The 20,716-nt window shown below is 40.9% G+C and overlaps 1 protein-coding gene across 1 annotated transcript; it reads left to right on the top strand.

The window, feature by feature from the left end:
* The first annotated feature begins 105 nt into the window (after positions 1–105).
* mindy3 (MINDY lysine 48 deubiquitinase 3) lies at positions 106–19,874 on the top strand. Its single transcript, XM_044034619.1, has 16 exons — positions 106–227; positions 664–985; positions 1,561–1,640; positions 2,058–2,118; positions 2,221–2,421; positions 2,607–2,658; positions 3,460–3,574; positions 3,754–3,827; positions 3,967–4,046; positions 4,291–4,361; positions 4,940–5,020; positions 12,820–12,892; positions 15,461–15,533; positions 17,070–17,157; positions 18,020–18,091; positions 18,857–19,874. Exons 2-16 carry the CDS (start codon positions 892–894, stop codon positions 19,004–19,006), a joined length of 1,365 nt encoding a protein of 454 aa, XP_043890554.1. The 5' UTR covers positions 106–227; positions 664–891; the 3' UTR covers positions 19,007–19,874.
* Positions 19,875–20,716: the final 842 nt, after the last annotated feature.

The raw sequence follows: 20,716 nt of genomic DNA, 5'->3' as shown, positions 1-20,716 counted from the left end.
ATGACTGACACGCCTGTGGACCAATGAGATAACGCACTGAGTCTGCACCCGTGACATATAAGGAACGCGCTGACATGTTAGCCAATGGGCGGACACGTCAAATTTACGCACAGTTTTTTTCACAATTCCGTTGTAAATAAACGAATGACTGAGGCGCTGGCGAAAGTGCAATTAGTACAAAAATACATAACACAACACGGTAACCTTTTACTCGACTGTGTATCAAGGTAATTATCTTTTAACGTATCTAACCATGAACAGGAAGCGTGAATTCATTCAACAACTGTCGCTGTTGTGTGTGTGAAGTTGTTGAATGACAAAGCAGTGGAAGATTAGCTGCTAGTAGTCATGCTAATGCTATTTGCTGACATTACTAAGCTAGTTCAGTTCTTATTAATATCCTCAACACAATCATTTCACATCAGCGTTAGAAGGTTAACAACAGCGTTAGTGGTAGCTCATGAGAATAGTGTTCTTAATGCTTTGTTTTGACCAACTATGTATGCCAATGTTGCTGTTAGCTTCTTGCTCGTTGGTATACGAGCTAGTGTGTAATGTTCTATTGATGTTTTAGAAGTGAACCCAAGCAGTCTGTGTCAAATATGCTTCCTCTTAGCATTGCACATTTGTGTTAACGTATGTTGTTGTACCATTACTCTGAAGCTGCCGTGGCTACGTTGATGTCATTCCCACCCGCCAGTTTGCTGCCAGCCACTGGAGTCAGACAGTCAGACAGCTTGTGGCCAATGCCACAGGCTCGACCTGCCGAGGGAAGTGGACTGTCAAGAACCTCAAGAAGAGCTAGCAAGTTGGTCTCATCAGACCTCTGTTGTCCCACACGAGTTGTTGGAAGTGGGAGAGCCAGTGGATTTACCTGAAGCGAAAGTAGTCATGTCTGAGTTAAATAAAGAGGTGGTGGATCTGGTATGGGGGAGATCCTTCAATGGAGGAGTGTCTGCCTCAATCTTCCGTAGATGGACTCAAGGTAGGATGTTAATAAATAAATAAAGGTTAGACCTTGTATCGACATCAGACACATCTGTACATTCAGACTCATTAGAAATGCCTTTTTGTTCTCGTGGTTAATGCCAGGTGTGAACAGTCATGCATAGGGCTATCTGCGTGTGATTTGATTGCTGGGATGGATGTTAATACCAGGTCTCAACAGGCTTCAGTCTGGTGATATTAATGAAAGCTCTTTTGCATCAGGGGAAAGTCATGTCAAAATTAAGCCTGAATGTTCTCTCCTGGCCTTTATGAGTATGTCTACATTTAACAGTCAGTTAATATAATTAATATTAATCTAACTGCCACTTATCTTCGAATTATAGCATTAGTTGGTTGGTTTGTAAAATGTCAGAGAATAGTGTAAAATTACCAAACCCCATAGTTTAAGGTGACTTCATCAAATGTCTTCTTTAATGAAGAGTTTGAAGTTCCTAACTCAAGAGATTGCAGTTTACAATCACAGAAAAGTTTGACAAGCAGGATCTTTGATTTTTTATTTTTTTTAAATGTCTGAACTGTTAATTGATGAGTATATATGTGTCTTTATCACAGGGTTTGTATTCAGTGAGAATGAGCACACAGCACTGGAGCAGTTTGAAGGAGGACCATGTGCTGTCATTGCACCTGTCCAGGTATGGTCAAGTTCAGACTGCATTCAGTAACATGACAAAGTCTAAATTTTTGGTGTAGATATTATAATACTAGAGGCCACATCTGATTGGACCAGATCTACCCTGACATCTATCAACGTATTGATGTTTAGGAGTAATTAGTGCTTATTACTGCTTTACTACATCAGTGCCACTTAGTCAAACTGCATCCATCCTCAACTCAGCCTTTATGTTTACATCAACTACACTTTGCATTTTGAAACTGCAATTTAAAACACATCCTGATGAACAAAAATGTCTGTATTGTATACACAGATTGTCTATGTTTCCCTGGCTAGATGGTTGATCCTGTATAAAAAAGAAATATAAGTTTTTGTTGGCAAAACAATACTCAATAAATGTACCAGTAATCATTTTCAAGTTTGTATCTCTTTGCAGGCTTTCCTCTTAAAGAATATCATCTTTAACAGAGAGTGTTCCAACTGGAGGCAGATTTCGGGTAGGTTTTTCACAGAAACCCCCAGACCATCATTGTTGTGTTATTATTTATTACACTTCAGTTGCTCATAAACTCTTGCATGTTTCTCTATATGTCTGCCAGAGGAGGAGCAGAAAACAACCATGTGTTCCACACTGAGCGAAATCCTGGAGTCTGCTTGTTCTAGCCCCTCCACAGGGTTCAGCCTGGTGACCTGGGCAAAGGGACAGAGCCCATACACTAGCACAAAGACACAGCCACAGTCACAAACACAGGACGTGCCAGAGCCAGAGAGCAGCCAGAAGCCACAGGAGCAGCAACCCAGTGAGTCCTACATATGTCAAATTCAAATGCAAGATGCACATTCTTTTGCACAAATGTGACTGTTTAATTAACTCCTAACAGAATCATATTCACAAAAATTGTGATTTAAATGACTAACTATTAAACTGTGTGGAGTTTTGCTGTGTCAAGCTCTGATCCTGCAGTTTGTGTTTCCTTGTGTCTAGCTGCTCTGGCTGCAGAGCATCTTGGCTTTGAGCGATTCCACAGTGTTCTTCAGTAAGTAACATGTAATTTTCCTCACCACAGCAAACACCTTGCATTTTTATACTTATACTGTTTATTCCATCTAAATAAACCCTAAAGGGAATGAACGTGCTTGTAGGTATGTGTGTTTGTTAGTGGAAAATCACTGTGCTTGTTTGTTCAATGCAGACAATACCTGTATTCCTTAACTCGTAAAACTTTAGGTTTCTGTAGGAATAAAGACTTATAATTTCTGGTTATATAATTGCCATTATGCAGCAATATAATAGAGAACTACATAGTACTCAGAAGATAGTATCAGCAGAGGGAAGCTTTATGTGATCAATCTTGTACACTTGGCTTTCACATTAGCAGTTTCACTTTCTTGCTGAATCAGCTCTCTCACTGATTGCTTAATAAAAAAATATACCCGTTGCTACCTTTTTTACAGATGTAATGTCTGTCACACACTAAAAGACTAAAACCTAACTAAATTAATGCAATGCTACATTTGCCAGAGGATTATTGAAATTTTATCATGCTTCACACTGTCAGCTGAAACCACTGTCAGCAAAAAACAATGCTGACTCACCATGAAGTGCATTATAACAAGGACAACCCCACTAGATAGCTTTCCAAGGTGGAGCAAGTGGAAAGTGGGGTCCAAACAGATGAGATCCTTTTTGTCAGTCTATTTAGTAGACGCTGCATTGTGGAAGTTATATTTACTAGTCGGGCATGACAGATACGGTTCAGTCTCATTGACATTGTGAAAACCAATAAATCCTTTCTCTTTTGAGTGGCTCATAATTCATCTTGATGTTTATTCTTCAGCAAGCGGATCGTAATATCAGTGTCAGATTTAAGAGAGGAGGTGCTGTCTCTCTACCACACCTGGAGGGGGTGCTGTGGAGTCTTGCTTTTCCTCTACTCAGTCATCCTAACCAAGGTAATCTACATACAATGTATGGATGATGAGATGTGTTACATGTTGAATGATGAAACTGGTGATGTTGTCTTTCTTCAAGAAATTGAAATAGACATTTTAAAGTCTCAAACACAAAATATTTTTAGTTTTAGTTTTTAACTATTTTAATTTGCCAGTCTCTAATGACCCTTTGTGTGCAGGGAATAGAAAACATACGGAATGAGATCCAGGACACAATGGAGCCTCTCATAGACCCTGTGCATGGTCATGGAAGGTATGTGAACAGCCCAGTCCATCTAATGTAGACAGTTAGAGGTAGTTTTCTGTGGTATGTATGTATTTTTACATTGTACATTTATTCTAAAATTATTTAATGCTTAATTGATAATGCTTTTCTTATCTGTCTTTTGTAGCCAGAGCCTGGTTAATCTCCTTGTAACTGGCCATGCTGTCTCTAATGTCTGGGATGGAGACAGAGAGTGCTCTGGCATGAGTAAGTTTTCTATGAAGTTACTACAAAGTATCCACACACAAACATGTCATATTCTCTCTCACTCACACACACATACACACATCACCCAGAGCTCAGTTTTGTGGCGTCAGATTTAAACTACATCCATCCGAGGGTAATAATTCACATTTCCCACAGAATTGCACAAAAGACACAAATTAATGCCAGTTTGACAATATTTAACAAATGAATGTTTTGTCTATTCTTTTTTCTTCCACTCTTGTAGAGCTACATGGTATTCATAAACAGGCATCGGTTGGCTTCCTCACGCTTATGGAATCACTACGCTACTGCAAGGTAAAGACACGTACAAGCTCTGAAAACATAATGCAAAAAGAAAAGTTTATTTAAAGCTGGTAAATCCACACATTGTTTAAATTTGTTTGTATTGAAGACTCGATATGATTCTAGATGGACACATTGCATAAAGTGCCATGTAAATTCACAAATGCTCACTGTTGCTTGTGATTGTGACGTGTGGCGCATTTCCAACATGTACAGCACATGCCACAGTGAAAGCTCTCATACAGTATATTAAGTATGTGTTTGGAATGAATGCTTCAAAATGACTTACGATAAACTCCCTACTCTATTGACTATTATTGATTGACAGTTCAGACATGACTATTCTTTAATTATTTGGCACACATGCATTGAAAAATACAAAAAAAATAGATCACAACCAATTTAAAATACATGTGATGTAACTGAAATCAACTCTTATAATATACATTTCATTCCATATTCTTTTCAAATGTTAATGTTCTTCATAAATACTTGTTACATGTTGAACAATTAATGATGAAAACTTCTCAAAATAGACAAACATTTGAATGCATTCCCTTTCTTCCTGTGTGTGTGTGTGTGTGTGTTAGGTCGGGGCATTCCTCAAGTCTCCAAAGTTCCCTATTTGGATCCTTGGCAGCGAAACGCACCTCTCTGTGTTTTTCACCAAGGCAAGTGCAATATATTCATACATAAGTGTGCAAACGTCTTATTTCGCACACCAAGAGACACTTGGTGTGTAATACATGACAGCCTCCTTGCATGTTAGAAAAACCAAAATATGGATTGGGTTTAACAGATTTAATATAGTCCAAGTCAGATTATCAGTGGGGTGGGAAAAAGACACAGAAAGGGAAGGGAGGGAAAACGAGCACAGGAGATAGTCATATATGGCCAGTGTTTTTAAAGAAGAAAAAAAAGACACACAGCAATCTGCGTAGTTTCTCACACACTATTTTAATTTCTGAACCATCTGTGATCTAAACAATGTGTTAAATATAATGTATGACCATGACGTAAACTGCTGAGCTTGGACTTCAATGACAGCCTCCTTTTACAGGATATATCTGTCTCCCGTCAATGTCAGGTTTTATCCCACAAAATGGATCACAATTTTTTCTGTTCTGGCAATTGTCCATAAAAGCATGTTTTTGTTGTACAAGAAGTCCTTGGTGTTCAGAGGACCAACAAGAAAGGGAAGGATTGTAATTGTTAGAAACGAGAAGTTAGGAGATAGAGATTGTCTTTGGTGTCCCCAAAGAAGTGGGGCTCTCGCTTAATGTTTTATTTCACAACTTAATAATGTAATCAAAAGATGGTTAGCACATACGTTTTCTCTCCTGTCCAGTGTCTGGTAGTATATTAGTAGTGGAGAATGTTTTTATTAGTATGACATTAACACCAAACCGAAGTTCCTAATTCCAACTAATAATACAAACTAGGGTTTAAGCACTCTTTACAAGTTGTAACTCTCTGGAGACTCATATTTCACTAAACTAACATTCTCTACTACAGAACCATCTTTTAAGCCCTTAGAAATTACAACATCAGAGTAAGTTGGTTTTTTTTTGGTTTAAGGCTTTACAATGAAGAAAAAACAAAACAAGAACCAGGTCAATGTGGTCAAAACTTTTGGAAATTCTTGGAAACATGTCATCGTTAGACTGGAGCAGCTGAGATACTCATATACTCAACCTTGAGCACTAACATGCATGCACTCGGCTATGCCACAAGATACAGAATGCGCACTCAAATTGAGGTCAACCTTGCGGTTGTAATATTGAGAGAATACAATCATTAGTTCACTGCTCCTGTAGAAATGTGTGTCTCCATTTAACCTCCTTACAGTCAAGTGAGTGTGTTTATCATCTCTATCAGTCACCATGTAATACAATACATCGCTGTAACTTGTATATTAAAGCTGGCAGTTTTGGTTGGAGTAAATTGATTCTCTCTGCTGTTGTGAAAATGGAACCAGATAGACAGAACGATCCCAGACAGTCATCTCCGTAATAATGCCACACCCTTAAAATACCATTGATTAACAGCTCAGTTACATGCATAAAGCCCAAGCCTGCTAGGTGAGCGGATCATATGTTGCCTTTGTGATGACCCACTGTCGTCATGCGTGCACTGATGACTTACCGATTGGTACAACTCCCCCGGCACTAGTGACATATTCACATATACACACACTCACAGACTGATTCTCTCAAACACATTCCAGAAAGCAGGGAACCTAATCCTGATTAGCATTACTGTTGTATGTGTGTGTAGCTTTAGGTGGATGGCTTCCTGTAGGGAATGTGATTCCGGAGTTCCCATCTGGATCCATTTGTCCCGCTTAGAGACGCACATGCATGCATATACTGAAGCACACAGCTGACATTACGCTGTGCCGGCCCAGGTGGAAAGGGGCAAGGGCACCTACTCTGTGAGACCCTGCCCTCCCTGAAAGAGAATCTATGTTTAGAGTTAATTTGAAGCACTCTGAGATTTCCCAGCCTTCATGTTACAAAAATACACACGACCTGGTTATACAGCTTTTATCTCCAATATTGAGCCATCAACAAAAGCAGAAAACCTGATCCCTGTCTCTGATGTGTCAGTGGCTTCTTCTGTCTGACATTGGGGACGGGTGTGTATTCTCCAGAGTCGCTGTCAGTGTGTGACCGTAGCTTTCAGACCATCGGCTTAATAGCATTAGTGTTTTTATCTAATCTACCTACACAAAGGCCATTCCACCATCTCTGATCCTGACTACAGCACCCCCCACACTCTCTGCTCTATGTTGAATCAGAGTGTGTGTATATTGGATGTAATGGGATCTGTTTTTGGACAAGACTTTCTGAGACGCCAGAGAAAAGGTAGACAAGACGGACAGAGAGCGCAAAAGGAGAGGAGAGACAGGTGATGGATGAGACATATCATGCGTTAAGTTTAAAAAGATTCATTCTTCCTTCCTTCCCCCCTCTTGCCTTTGAAGTATCTATCCACTCCAGTACAGTGGATCAGTTGCCGAAGATGCGTCTCCAAACACACCTCAACCAACCACTTCAGATTATTGGTCCCTCATGGGAAGGAAAGAGGAAGGAGGAAAGTAAAAAGGAAGGATGCATTTTAAAGAGTGGGGCAGTGGTCACTCAGGAAAGGCAGTGGGGGTGATCCTCTTGTGACATTTCTCATCACTCTTTACTCTCCTCTTGCTGAGTGATGAGATTCACAGGCTGTATCTCTGCTTCTCCAGGGACTTGCAAGTGTGTGTGTGTCTGTGTCTGTGTGTACAGTAGTTGTGTTCTGGGTCAGTGATTTACTAGTGGGGAGAGCAGCCGCTCTGTGTCCCACAAGACACCAGCTTAGTACACACACAATGGCCTTCAAGGAGCAGCAACATATGGCTGAAATGGGTGTGTGTAAATATATATATAGTTTTCAACTGTGGTCTTCACTCAATGTAACTTGTGTGTCAAAGCCATGAAAAGAACCTTGTTCATATAATCATATATCACAGATAGCATATTCTGTTCTTCTGTCCTGCAATCATTTTCCAAAATTTTAAAAAATAATGAATTTGTTGAATCAGTTCTAGTCTAAAGTATGATGAGAGGGTGCGGGCCATACACAAACACAAAATAACAAAGCAGTGGACATTTCCAGTCATTAATAATCTGTGACAGGTCAGACTAAAGGCCATTATAGCAGAATGAAAGGCACTCTCTGTTAGTGTGTGTGTGTGTGCTTCATTATTCCTCCTTTCCCCTGAGTGTTTGTCTCTATTATAGGACGTATCATTACACTACAAAACCATCCTCTAGTGTCTGCTCAAGTTTCTGGTGAGACACAGCCTTTCTCATCTGAGACGGCTTCATAAATCACTACATTGTCCTGTCTGTCGCACATAAAAGACACATGCACATTAACATGCATTTGATACCGTACGTACATCTTATGTAGAAAGAGAGTTGGGTTTTCCTTTGCTTCCTGTGCTTGTAATCACATGGGACAAAGAGTAGTTGAGGTGAACAAACACACACTCAAGCATACATAGCCTCTACACAATAATTGCACACAGACTGCCCCCTCACCTTCCTCTTCAGCCCATCATGTAGCAAATCTGTTGGTACCAACCAAGAACAAGCCATGAGACACTGTCGGAGACCTCTGCTTTGTTGTCATGAAACCGATCCTGTCAGATGCTCTCTATAGCCACTAAGAGCCTCTCAGCACACACAATAGCTCTTTTGGTAGACCAAAGGGAAAGAAAGAGTAACTTTAGAAAAGTACTATGCATACCTGTCTTTTCTGAAGTAGCTACCTGCATGTGGAGATAAAAGGCGATACAGAGAGGGAAGAATGGAAGAGAAAGTCAAGGGTGGAAGGGAAGGAAATACTCTCCAGCCAGAGTACCTACTTAACACAGGAAAAGGCAGGTGAAATTTGAATAATTTGGTAAGAGAAAGAACAAGAGAGGAAAGGGGCATATAAAGGTTGCATTGTCAGAGAGCCACTCAAGTCTGGTAAGGAGAGAGCAAATTCCAAAGTATATAGGAGAAAGGTAGTGGTCAGCACTCCTCCAAAACGATGTTGGATGCAAGTTTGTTCTTTAATATACTGTAGGCAAGTGTGATGCAGAAAAATAAGATTATATACACACTATAGGGCAGATGTACAATCATTTTTATTACATGGAAATGCACTTCCAATAGTATAAAATAAAAATATACAGTACATGGTGCTACACAGGTTCCATATAAGGTCACCAGGTGTATAAGGTCACCGGTTTGGATCCTAGTTCCACTGAGGACTTTGACTGTTCTCCCTATTTGTGCATGGGTTCTCTCCGGGTTCTTCCGGCTACCCAGTCCAAAGACTTGCAAAATTTTCGGGGAGTTAATTGGGTTGGTAATTGTAGGTTTGAATGTGAGAATGAAAGGTTGTTTGTCTCTGTATGTTAGCCCTGTGACGGACTGGCGACCCCATATCAGCGGGGATTGGCTCAAGCTTCCCCCGTGATCCTTGTGTGGATGACAAAGTGGTAGAAAAATGGATGGATGGTGCCTCGCAATATAATGTGAATAATGTGTGAAACAATTTCAAAATATTTGTCGTCTGAACCAGGTCCTGGCAGACCCCAGTGGAGTGTCCACACTCTCAAATGCATTTATCACTGGCTGCAAAATACTGTTAGAAGAACGTGATGTGCACGCATGACACAATGTGGTGCGGTTTATCTAATGTGAAAGAGCCACAGCCAATGGCATCTTCGACCTGGCATAGTTTCTGTTTATGCTACATATGCAGACATCTGTACTTCTACCCCATCTTGTGTTATGTGTAGGTAGTCCTGATTTAATTGAGAAAATGCATTCATATGCATCCCAATTTTCCTAAAGGAACACCTGTAGATCATTTGACATGTTACTATCCAATTAAATTGTGGTGGTTTTACTCAGGAAATGTTCTGCAATACTTGTGTATTTAAATCCTCTGACCTCTGTGTGTGTGTGCGTACATGCATACATGTGTGTCCTATGTTGAGTAGCTTGTTATTTCTCTGTGATGGGGGTCCAAGACTTGCGCAAAGTGAACTGTGGAGACAGGAATGCACTTCATTCTTGAAAGCACACTCATAAAGCTCTGTGTGTTTGTGTCTGTCTGTCTTTCTGTCTACATGGGTATGAATATTGGTGCAAGCAAATGCATCCACTACAAGCAAAGACCTTTTAGCATCAGACAGGCCTGATTATTGCAGAGATATTCCTTTTCTTTTGTGGACACACACATGAACATTAGCATACTGGTTTGAGTGAAAAAGACACGCAGAGACTCACACATGAACACACCTTCCCTGTGGAGCAGGTTAGCTTCATGACATGTTTTCCCAACACAGCAGCATCTTCCTCAGGCCTCTAATAAAATAGAGATCAAAGACAACCAAGCAGACCTCTCATCTCTCACACACACACAAATATATACAATTCTGCACATGCATGTTCATGTGAGTCATTGTGTTTTGGTTTTTTTAATGCCCTCATTAGCCATATTAGCCTGTACAGACTTGCCATAATAGTATGTTTTGTCGCCATCTACGTACTTGTGTTTTTCCCAAGTGCTGAGTTCCTTTAACCATGGTACCCAGATTGTATATATCCTGCTCTGGAAGATATTGTCAACTAAGCTTTTTTTTTCCTTGGTACTTATCAGACCTTTCATCACTCTCAGAAGATATATGTTTTCAGGTTCGTGTGAAAGGCTAAGTTAGAGTTTATCAGAACGCTTCATGTTTCAAGATTCTTCATTAGTAATCCTAAATTTAATGAATGTGTCTGCAGACATGTATTCAACTGCCAAGGAATTTATTTTCTCAGCACTTCCACAATCAGCAAAAAGACCCTTGTATACCCTATACATGAAACACTATGTCCAGCTAATGACAAATCTACTGTCAGATTCATGGAGCCTGTAATGTTAACACATCAGGGCCCTGCTATGCTCTGACAGAACTGTGTGTTTGCCCATCTATGAGTGTTTTTCTTTGCACCTGAAGAGCCAGCAGCTGGGAGTCATCTCTTCATGATGTGTGTCCCCCCAAATCCCCTCTTTCCCCAAGTAAGCTTTGAGTACAGTAATAAGTGAACTGTGAAACCCAAGCAGCCTGTCTAAATCTCAGGCTCAGGCTTTAATAAAGGCCAGCTAAAGGAGATGAGCAGGGTTCATTTGCTCTCCCAAAACATTGTATGTTTTTCCAGCGTTCTGTTGTCATAAATACAATTCCTCCCTTAGTCATATGGAGGAACAGTGAGAACCATCTGATTCTCGCCTTCACACTGAGAGCAGCATGTGTGAGTGAGAGAGAGGCAGCTTTCTTGTGAAGTATCTAATTGTATTTTCTCTTAGAAAAATATTTATATTTCTCTAAATAATTATTCACTGGAGATATGGTATGTGAGATATCACAACAAACCCAGGACTTCTGTCACCTCTCACCCTTGAACTCTGTAACTGACTCTTACTCAGATGCTTAATTTATTACACAGAGTAAGTTTTAAAAGGTATTGAATAACACTTAAAAATATAAGCGAAAAGAGGATACAAGAATAAGATTGTGTCCCATGAGGGCTGTGGAGGGTTTCTGACTTCACCCTTCCACTGTGTAAGAATTAGTGACATCGATGATAAGACTGCAGACTGTAACATACAGAGGACTCCTCCTCTATATGCTCACCTCTTCTTTTCCTCAGTATGTCTGGGAAGTATGGTGGCATAGACATACGAGAAATTATGTTCTTCTTTGTGTAGTAGCCAACTAGTACAGGCTCTAGCTGGGTTGTCTGTCCAGGTTGCTGTAGAAACATAGCAGTGCAAGATGCTGCCTCTGTAAAGCAAGGCTCTTTGTTAAAGTACAAATAAAAGGCTTATTATATGGCTACAAAAACCAAAAATACAATGGACATATAATAATACACTGGGCTTGAAGCAGACTTGGCTGTTCTGTGCGTTATCTAAAGGCAAACATGTTAAACATTTATTGCTATTCAAATAATTGCTGTCAGGCAAGTGAAAAGCCTGTGGTTATATTCTCCTCCTGCAAAGAGCTTGGTATTTGTTGTTTTAATACAGTGGGTCTAATAGAGAATCCTATAATTAGGTCTCTTATGGATGCTGTTCATGGTTTTGAACAACACACTAAGAAGTCCTCCTGCAAAATAACCAAATGCTGCTTTCTTTCATGCACACCATTTTCCTTTCACTGCACTAAGTTGGTATGATTGTCATACAATGTTTCCACAATGGTAAAACCATGTGCTGTAGAAAATGTTGTACTTGTAGGACTGTGGTTCATTTAGAGAGGATATAAAGGTGTTTAAGCCAGTCACAAGGGGAATGCACATACATACTCCTTTTTGCTCTCCCTGCCAACACTGTTCTCGCTGCCTTTCATCAACAAACAAACAGTGTAGAGATTGCCATTAATCATGGGACGTATTTGTAAGACTCAATTTCCTGATTGTGTGCCTGGAGTGAAAGTAAACCGTCCAACTTTATCAACAGATCAGTTAATAAGCTGATGGACGCTTGTGATTGCACTGGCCCCTTAGGTTACATACATGTGCAATGTACTGTACACAGTCTATCAAACGCTGCTACAATGTGTGGTACTGTATGTAGACTAAATGTCTTGACTATAGTTCTACTTACATTCTGATAAAACAACAATCTCAGTTAGTTGTAAATGAATCTCAATCAATTGCCAGATTTCTTCACTTAGCTGTGCTTAAGTTTCAACACTGAAGCCACATTCTCCCCTAATGTATTTTAATTCCTTCTCTCCTCCCCTCTTCATCCCGCCCAGTCTCCTCATTCAGGCCACAGATCTCTACATTTTAGGACTTCATGTTGTCATACACTGTCTCTCACTCTTTTATTTCTTCCCATCTTTCTTGTTTCACCTCTCTGGCTCGAACTACAGGAGATGTCCTTGGTTGGCCCGGAGTCTCCATCAGAACAGGCAAGGAGGGTCTTCCAGTCATTTGATCCTGAAGGTAATAAACATGTTCGTATCATATTTATCGTGTGCATGATACACCACAGGATCAATTTTAAGTTATTTATTATTATTCGTCTACACAAGTCTTAATGGACTTGCTCCGCTTTACTCCTCTGATTTACTCCAGCTGATATGATCAGCTGAACAAGGCTGAAGCTCAGGGGTGATCGGGCCTTTGCATTGCCAGCTCCCAAACTGGAATGGTTTGCAACTTCACATTAGGCAGGCCTCAACACTTCCTGCTTTTATCTCCTTTAAAAAGTAATCTCTTCTCTTTGGCATTCAACTCGGTGTGAGCTTGTGCTGTGTATGTCCCATGTTTTTGTCTCTCACCTGTTGTGTGTGTGTGTGTGTGTGTTGTGCTCTGTTTGTGTTTTATGTTTTTAAATGTTTGCTTTATTAATGTACAGCACCTTTTAAATGTGCTTTATAAATAAATTGGATTGGATAAGACATGATCATTATGTTTCTAGCGAGTCCCGTCCTCTGCCTTTCACCCCCTGCACATTTGTTTTTATAAACCATTATAATGACCTTCGTACTTTCTGCTCATTAGTGCACCAGCTATATGAAAATCCCGGCTCACAGATGTACTTTAATAATCTTAGACTTAACACATCAAAACATGTCCGTTGAAAAACTACTGCCCTGACCCGTCTGTCAGTCTCTTCCCTTCTTCCTGGTTTAGCAGATGCTTATTAAACCTCCACTGGTCCTCTCATCCCTTCTTTGTTCTTGTTTCTGTTTCTCTTTTCCACTGTTGTTGTTTGGCTTCGGGGGGGATCAGCTTCTCTAACAGCTGGGTCAACCATCCTGTGTCCTTCATGGATTCCCCCCTCTTCCAAACCTCCTTTCTTTTTCACTTCCAGGTGACTGGGTTAAAAGGCAATTGGGAAGGACACATGGAGCCAAGCAATGGCAATAGAAAGATCAAGAGAGAATACTTAGCTCATCTTCTCAGAAGAAATCAAAATCGGATGTTCATTTATGTAGTCTCAAGATTATAGTGTGGGGTGTTTGTTCCTTTATGAGCACTTAGAGACAAAAAGCAGTGAGATGGAACATGTAGTCTCAACATCTGTTGTGTATTGTTTCTCCTCTGCTGTGGAAATGAGAAAGAGGAGGGAGAGATGCAGCGGTGATGAGAGTTGCATTCAAGACATGAGCATGTTAACAACACAATTAGAGCTATCCATGTTGCAAGAGCATGTAGCCAAGGACCTGAATGACTTCAGCAGTCATTACTCATACATCCATTTTTTGTGTTACTGTGAAATCAACTGTGCTATACTCTGTTGCCATAAACAAAATGATTCACTGTCAGACTTGAAGAAATAACAAATTGATTTGTAGAGATCTTTTTGTTGTGATGCTGTGACTTGCCCTCTTTTCAACAACAGCTCTGCAAACATGACTGTCTGTCACCTGTTTTCTCCCTTGTTCTTCATCTGTCTCTTCTTGTTGCACAGTGTGTGCAGACACACAAACATATGCAAGGGCTTTAGATGGTGCACCAGTAAACTTACAGGGGAAGGGGGGGGAATTTACAGTTACCGTACATGAAAATCACACATTCACTCAACATAGTTTATGCACATATGCCATAGCCAGCAGCACAATTGAGTGCTTTGCAAAAGGCTCATAAATCTGTGTGTCACATGTAGAGTCAGCACAGCTCCCTGTGTTGTGGAGTAAGGGCGCCAGACCCATTCACATGCACTTCAGTGACTCACAAGACATACACTCAGAAACCCACTATCTCAGCATGGTCTTTAAAATTTTGGTGTTTGTCACTGTGTGTGTGTGTGTGTGCCCTCTCTGATGGCTGTCACATTGTCACAGAGAGAATAACATCTGGCACTGAAAAAGGCTCAAATGAGTGCTTGTCGGTTGAACTTCATCAAAACACATTTGGGGTCTATGTATGTATCTAAACAACAGGCCACACAGGCTCACATGCTTCAAGAGCCCAGACACACACACACACACACACACACAGAGGTTTGCGCAGCTATTCTGCTTAGGACACTGCATTTATTTAGTTAGGGGTAATGCTAAACAAAGCATTATCCCTAACCTTAACCATAACTGGTTAATAACTAATCTTAACCTAAACCGTAACCACAATAAAATCTTATGTCCAAATTTAACCAGTTCCTCAGAAATTAGGTTCTGATTCATTAGGCCAGGCTTTGGTCTCCATGGTCCTGACAAGGTCGTTGTTTATGCCAGGTACTAACAAGGTAACGAATACAAGTACACAAACAGTCTTTGGGGAAAGAAGAACACATGTTAATGTTTAAAGCTTCTCCTCTCAGGTAAAGTGATCATCACAGCCATGGAATGTAGGTCAGAGAGAAAGGACAAAAAGTATGTGTCTACATGTGTGTGTGTGTGTTTCTGTGTTGTTTGTCAGATGAGTTAATTCCCCAGGGCCCATGATGTAAATCATGCCTGTACCATGTGTGTGTAGGTAAAGGCTTCCCCTGATTTTCCACTGAAGCCTATATTTATTGTTATGTGTGGCTTGTGTATCAGTCTCTCGCTCTCTCTCTCTCTGCAGATAATGGCTTCATTGCAGAGTCTCTGCTGGAGGATGTGATGAAAGCCCTTGACCTTGTCTCAGAGCCTGAGTAGTAAGTGCTGCATGTTCAAGGTTGTGTGTGTATTTTAGCACATGTGTGGGTGTGGGTGTGGGTGCGTGTATGTGGGCTGGTGGCACCTGTGACACTTCTAAAGTTCTGACTCAAGTCATGGCCAGTGCTCATGTTTCACTGCCAGGCTACTATAAAGTAAGTCCAGAGAGAGCCCACTATAGAAGCTCAGGGAAAAAAAAAGAATGAAGGAAAGTCAGAAACTGAGGCTTAAAGGGAGATCATTAATGACAGGAAGAAAGACGGAGAAGGAAGAAACGTTTTAAAATGCCGCTTCAAACAGAAGCACGTTCTCTTTTGAGAAACAGTAAGCCCTAACACTGCAGCCAAGTCACCAGACCACTGATCTGCTCTGCAGACCTCCAGATGGCCAGTACATCACAATGCCATAAGGCAAACAAGGGGAGACTCTTGAGTGCAAAACAGACAAGTCTGATTCCTGGGCACGGTTAATGCAAGGAGTCCTCCATGTGAAAAAGGTTTCCCGTTAAGTAGTTTCAGAATATGATTAATATGTGTAGATACAAGTACTGAAATGAAGACCTTCCCCACTCATGGAAGATGAGTGCAGACTGTTTTCAAGTTGCCTCTGATGGACTTAACATACTCCCCCTGAGACTATGTCCTCCAATGACATTATGCTTATGTGAGGTGATACTGTACCCCTGATCAAATGATTAAAAAAGTTGATAAATGTTTAACTTTTAAGAAGGTTTTGTCTTGGGATAAGACTAAGACATCTCAGCTAGTTAGCAAACCAAAGGTAGTCGTGTAGGACAGTAATCCACTATATATCTTTACAGCGTTTGAGGAGGATAAGGGTCCCTTATGCTAGTAAGAGACCCTGTGAGTCATCAAGCCATATTTTCAACACTTGAGAACTTAAAGGAACAGTCTTCAGTTTATTTACATCATTCCAGACAAACATGACTACATTACAACACTAACCCAAAGATGGATTGGACACAACGAATAACTGTGACATACTCAATGCAGCCATTTGTATGCGCCGTCATCTCATGTCTTGTCAATTTTTGAATGATGCAGTCATGAATTATTCAGCAGATACAGAACTGCAAACTCCTCAGATCCCTCAACACACACATTGTTCACAATCATGTTATTTATCACTGTGGGGGCTTCCATGTTTCTTTCTCCCTCCATAGAGAGCAGAAGTTAGATAAAACACACATTTGACTCTCAGGTTTTCAGCGTGACATTCTGCATGCTTCCCTGTTGCACGTACAACCTGTAAAAATCGATAGATGAGATGAAAATAGTTGCCTTCTCTCTGAGTCTGGGCACAAATCCTGCTTCTCTCCTCACTGCCTTACATGGACAATCTGACTGTTTTTTATCACAGTGGAATAATAATAACACTGATCTAACAAGTAGGAATGTCTGGAAAGAGGTATATTTAGTTGCACGGTGATTTTCATGAAAATATGTGCACAAACACACTCTCACACATGCCAAACAAGCTTCATAAGTTTATACTCTGTTTCTGTGTCTCGTCAGTGTCAGTCTGGTGAAGAGTAAACTGGATCCTGAGAGTTTGGGCATAATTCTCCTGGGCCCATTCCTGCTGGAGTTCTTCCCCAATCAGGTATGTGGACAGTAAGAGTGTACATGCATGTGTACTTATGAATGTGTGAACCTCCATTTGAAAATAACACGTCTTCCCATAGTTCTACATCATACACACAACTCATGATAAAAAGGGACTTTGTATACACAAGTAGGTGACACCAATGTCTTATTTCTTGAGCGTTTGTGTGAAGTCCTGCAGTGTTTCAAATAATCAAAGGTTTTTATGCCCAAAACATTCCTGTGGTGTGTCACGTGAAATCAATGTGTGCATTCAGCATCATATGACAGTACATGCTGAGAAGTTAAGAGGGAGAGCGGTGAGACGCCGTAATGAGGAAGACAGAGAGGGAGAGATAGAGGGGAACTGTGTTAAAGTGATCAGGGCTTTAGGGACTCAACAGAGGAATGGCTTCGAGCCGCAAAGAAATTATACTACCATTAGCCAACTGGACACACACTGAGACACATGTGGGATTTGGGTGAGGGTTAGGGTTTCATATATAGGCATATAAACACGAGAGGCTGGACACGCTCTCAGACAACACACCATATTAACATTCTGCACTTCTAAGCCAAAGTCATGAGAAGTGTTTTGGCTCAGTGTCACTGTTTGGACATTTTTGTATTGCTGGCTGCTTTATCGTAATTGGAGCTGAGCTTTGCTTTAATACAGCAATACACACACACACGCACACACACACATGCACCTTTGATTGTAAAATACAGTATAATGATCATCTTTGGTTGCAAGCAGAGACGTGTTGGTTTACTTTTTGGTTAAGACATGTTCTTCCTCTGTGGGTCTTCACCCCCATATCCATGTGAACACTTTGCCCACACTGCATGTTTTTTGTCTCCGCTCGCTGCCTGTGTTTCAGGATTCAGGAATCCCAGACTCATTTCCCGTCTACCACTACAATGGACTTAAACAGTCTAACCACAACGAGAGGGTAAGACGTTCTCTCTTATTACGGTTTTTAACAGTAACTGATGGTGGTTGGTTCCTCTTCATATTCTCTTACACGCTTAGATGTGCTTCTCTTATTTTCCTGTCATCATTCATACACACATACACACATGGCTGGAAGCTGTTGGCCACTCCAGAATAAACAGTAGCTATTGCAAGCTTAATAGCCCATCCATCCATCCAAGAGACCTTAGCGTCCTGTTTCTCAGAGTCCTTTCAGTGTGGAGGCCACTGTCAGCAGCCTAGTTGTGATAAATGGTCAAACCCAGGCCAATTAAGGAGGCTTAGTTTGATGGATGGTTGCCAGTGGACGTAGCGAGTGGCAGTGCATGAACCTGGTACTCAGGAATATCACTTTCTTCATATGTCAACTTTGTCTAGTCTGTAACACATCTTTTTTTCCATTATGCAACCTGTAACACATGTGTGCCCACACACAAGAACACGCCTACACACACATACATCACATCATATGGCAGCCTATAAGGCTGTAATGGCAATTCCATTCCCATAGCTCCAGATGACAATAACAGACGTGCTGACAGCAGTCTACTGCAGCATGTACATGTGTGTGTATGTATACTCGAGACCATCTTTTGTATACTTGCATCCGTCCCTCTGCATATCACTGCTGACTCTCTCAGAGGAAGTGTCTGAAAATGGATAAAGATAAAGTATGTCAAAGTTGATAGTTGGTCAACTCTGTGTTAACTCTGTATATGTGTGTGTGTGTGCACATCTGTTTCAGGTGGAGTATGTGGAAGGGACAGCTCTGGTGCTAGGTTTTGAGGACCCCATGGTTCGGACAGACGACACTCCCGTGAAGCGCTGCCTACAGACCAAGTGGCCCTACATTGAGCTGCTGTGGACCACGGACCGTTCTCCATCACTAAACTAGCACTGACACGGTCTGTGTGTGTGTCTTGTGTATGAAGATCGACACCCACTGCTTCACAAGCATTCTTCTTCTGCTTCCTTTCTTCATGCTGACCACGACCAGTCTCCAGGTCACACAGACTGAGATGCATACACACACACACACCTACAAGAAAAACACAAATGAACAAACATGAGACGAAGACAAACACTTTGCTGGACTGAACATAACACGTCTGACATCCACTCTTGCATTCCCACTTGCATTCCACACAAATGTAAATTCCACTGTACAGCTCGTGCTTGTTGTCTGTTCACCACAGCTTGTAATTTGATACACAGGATGGATGTTTCTGAGGTGATTATTTAAAGAAACGGAATGACTGTTTATTTTTACAGCTCTGCTGTGTGCAAACACCTCTGCTGCAGTTCAGCCAATATTTAGACACTATGTAGAGAGCAGTCACGTTTGGTTTAAAGACTAAAGTGTGTCACTAAATCATACACATGTACAGCCAGTCGACTGTGAAACACTACTGTTAATCCAGCTATAGGACTGTTTGAAGGGAAACCTACCAAAGCCTTCCACATATGAGAACACATGCACACACAGACACACACTTTTCACACCTACTGATTTGTGTTTACAGTATAAAAAAAAAAGGGACCAACCCAGATGCAGAGAACAAGACATGATCGGTATTCTTCTGTGTTTTCACCAAGATGAAGGTGCTTATGTGGGTGTGCGTGTGTGTGCATGCTTCACATGCCACTCTACGATGTTGGCCAAATGTTTATTTATTATTATTTCACATTAAGGCTGTAGTAATTAAGGCTGAATAAACACTTTTTTGTTCCCATGCAGTGTGGCTGGTAGCCTTGAAATCATAGACGTTCTGTGTCTTTTTTTGTGTCTTGACCCCCGGAATCCGGTTTCAAGATGTCCAAGGTCTGGATCCCTGTCTTCACTTAATCACATGGCAACATGGTCCATGTCCCAAGAGACTGTAAATCAGAAATTGACTAAATCTCCAAGACACTGATGGCAACCACATTGCCTCTCTGTAAACTAAATACATTTCACCTAAGACGCCTAAGTCTTCATAGCTTCCCAAAAGTCAACAAATGAAACCATGACATCCTACAACAGTGACATGTCGGTAGATGAATCGATTATTAATCAATTACTAAATCAGTTTGAGTGCTTATTAGTAATACTTTCTCAGCATCTTAAATGTGGATATTTTCTAGTTTCCTTTCTCCATTAAACAACCAATAATTGAAACAATAATTTTGGTTAGTGGGCATAACAAGACATTTGGGAAAATCTTTTTGAAAATAATTGATAGTTGCAGCCCTACATCTTGGTACTGTTAACACTCCAAGACAAGTATTTTGAGTAGTAGCATTTTAAGTACTTTAAGTACTTTGGACAAGGCCCGTGCCTCCTAATGCTATACATGCATTTGTGAGTGTGTATACCGATTATGCTTGTTCCACTCTGCATTTTGGCACAGGAGTAATATTGGCATGACTTACACACAGTGTAATATTGGCTGGGCGTGTGTCTTAATGGATCTGTCTAATGCAGAAAGGATGTGGGCTTAATCTGGCACAACAGTCTGCTCAACAAGCACATTATGAATTTGTAAAAAGGGAAGGGCAGCATGGACGCCGTGTGTAAAAATATAAGCTGTGTGTGTGCAGCAATCAATCCAGGGCGAGCTGCAGT

This window comes from Solea senegalensis, linkage group LG9, assembly GCF_019176455.1.
Source record: "Solea senegalensis isolate Sse05_10M linkage group LG9, IFAPA_SoseM_1, whole genome shotgun sequence".
NCBI classification, from domain to species: domain Eukaryota; kingdom Metazoa; phylum Chordata; class Actinopteri; order Pleuronectiformes; family Soleidae; genus Solea; species Solea senegalensis.
The sequence above is the reverse complement of the archived record's forward strand: the minus strand, read 5'-3'. Positions and strand labels throughout refer to the sequence as shown.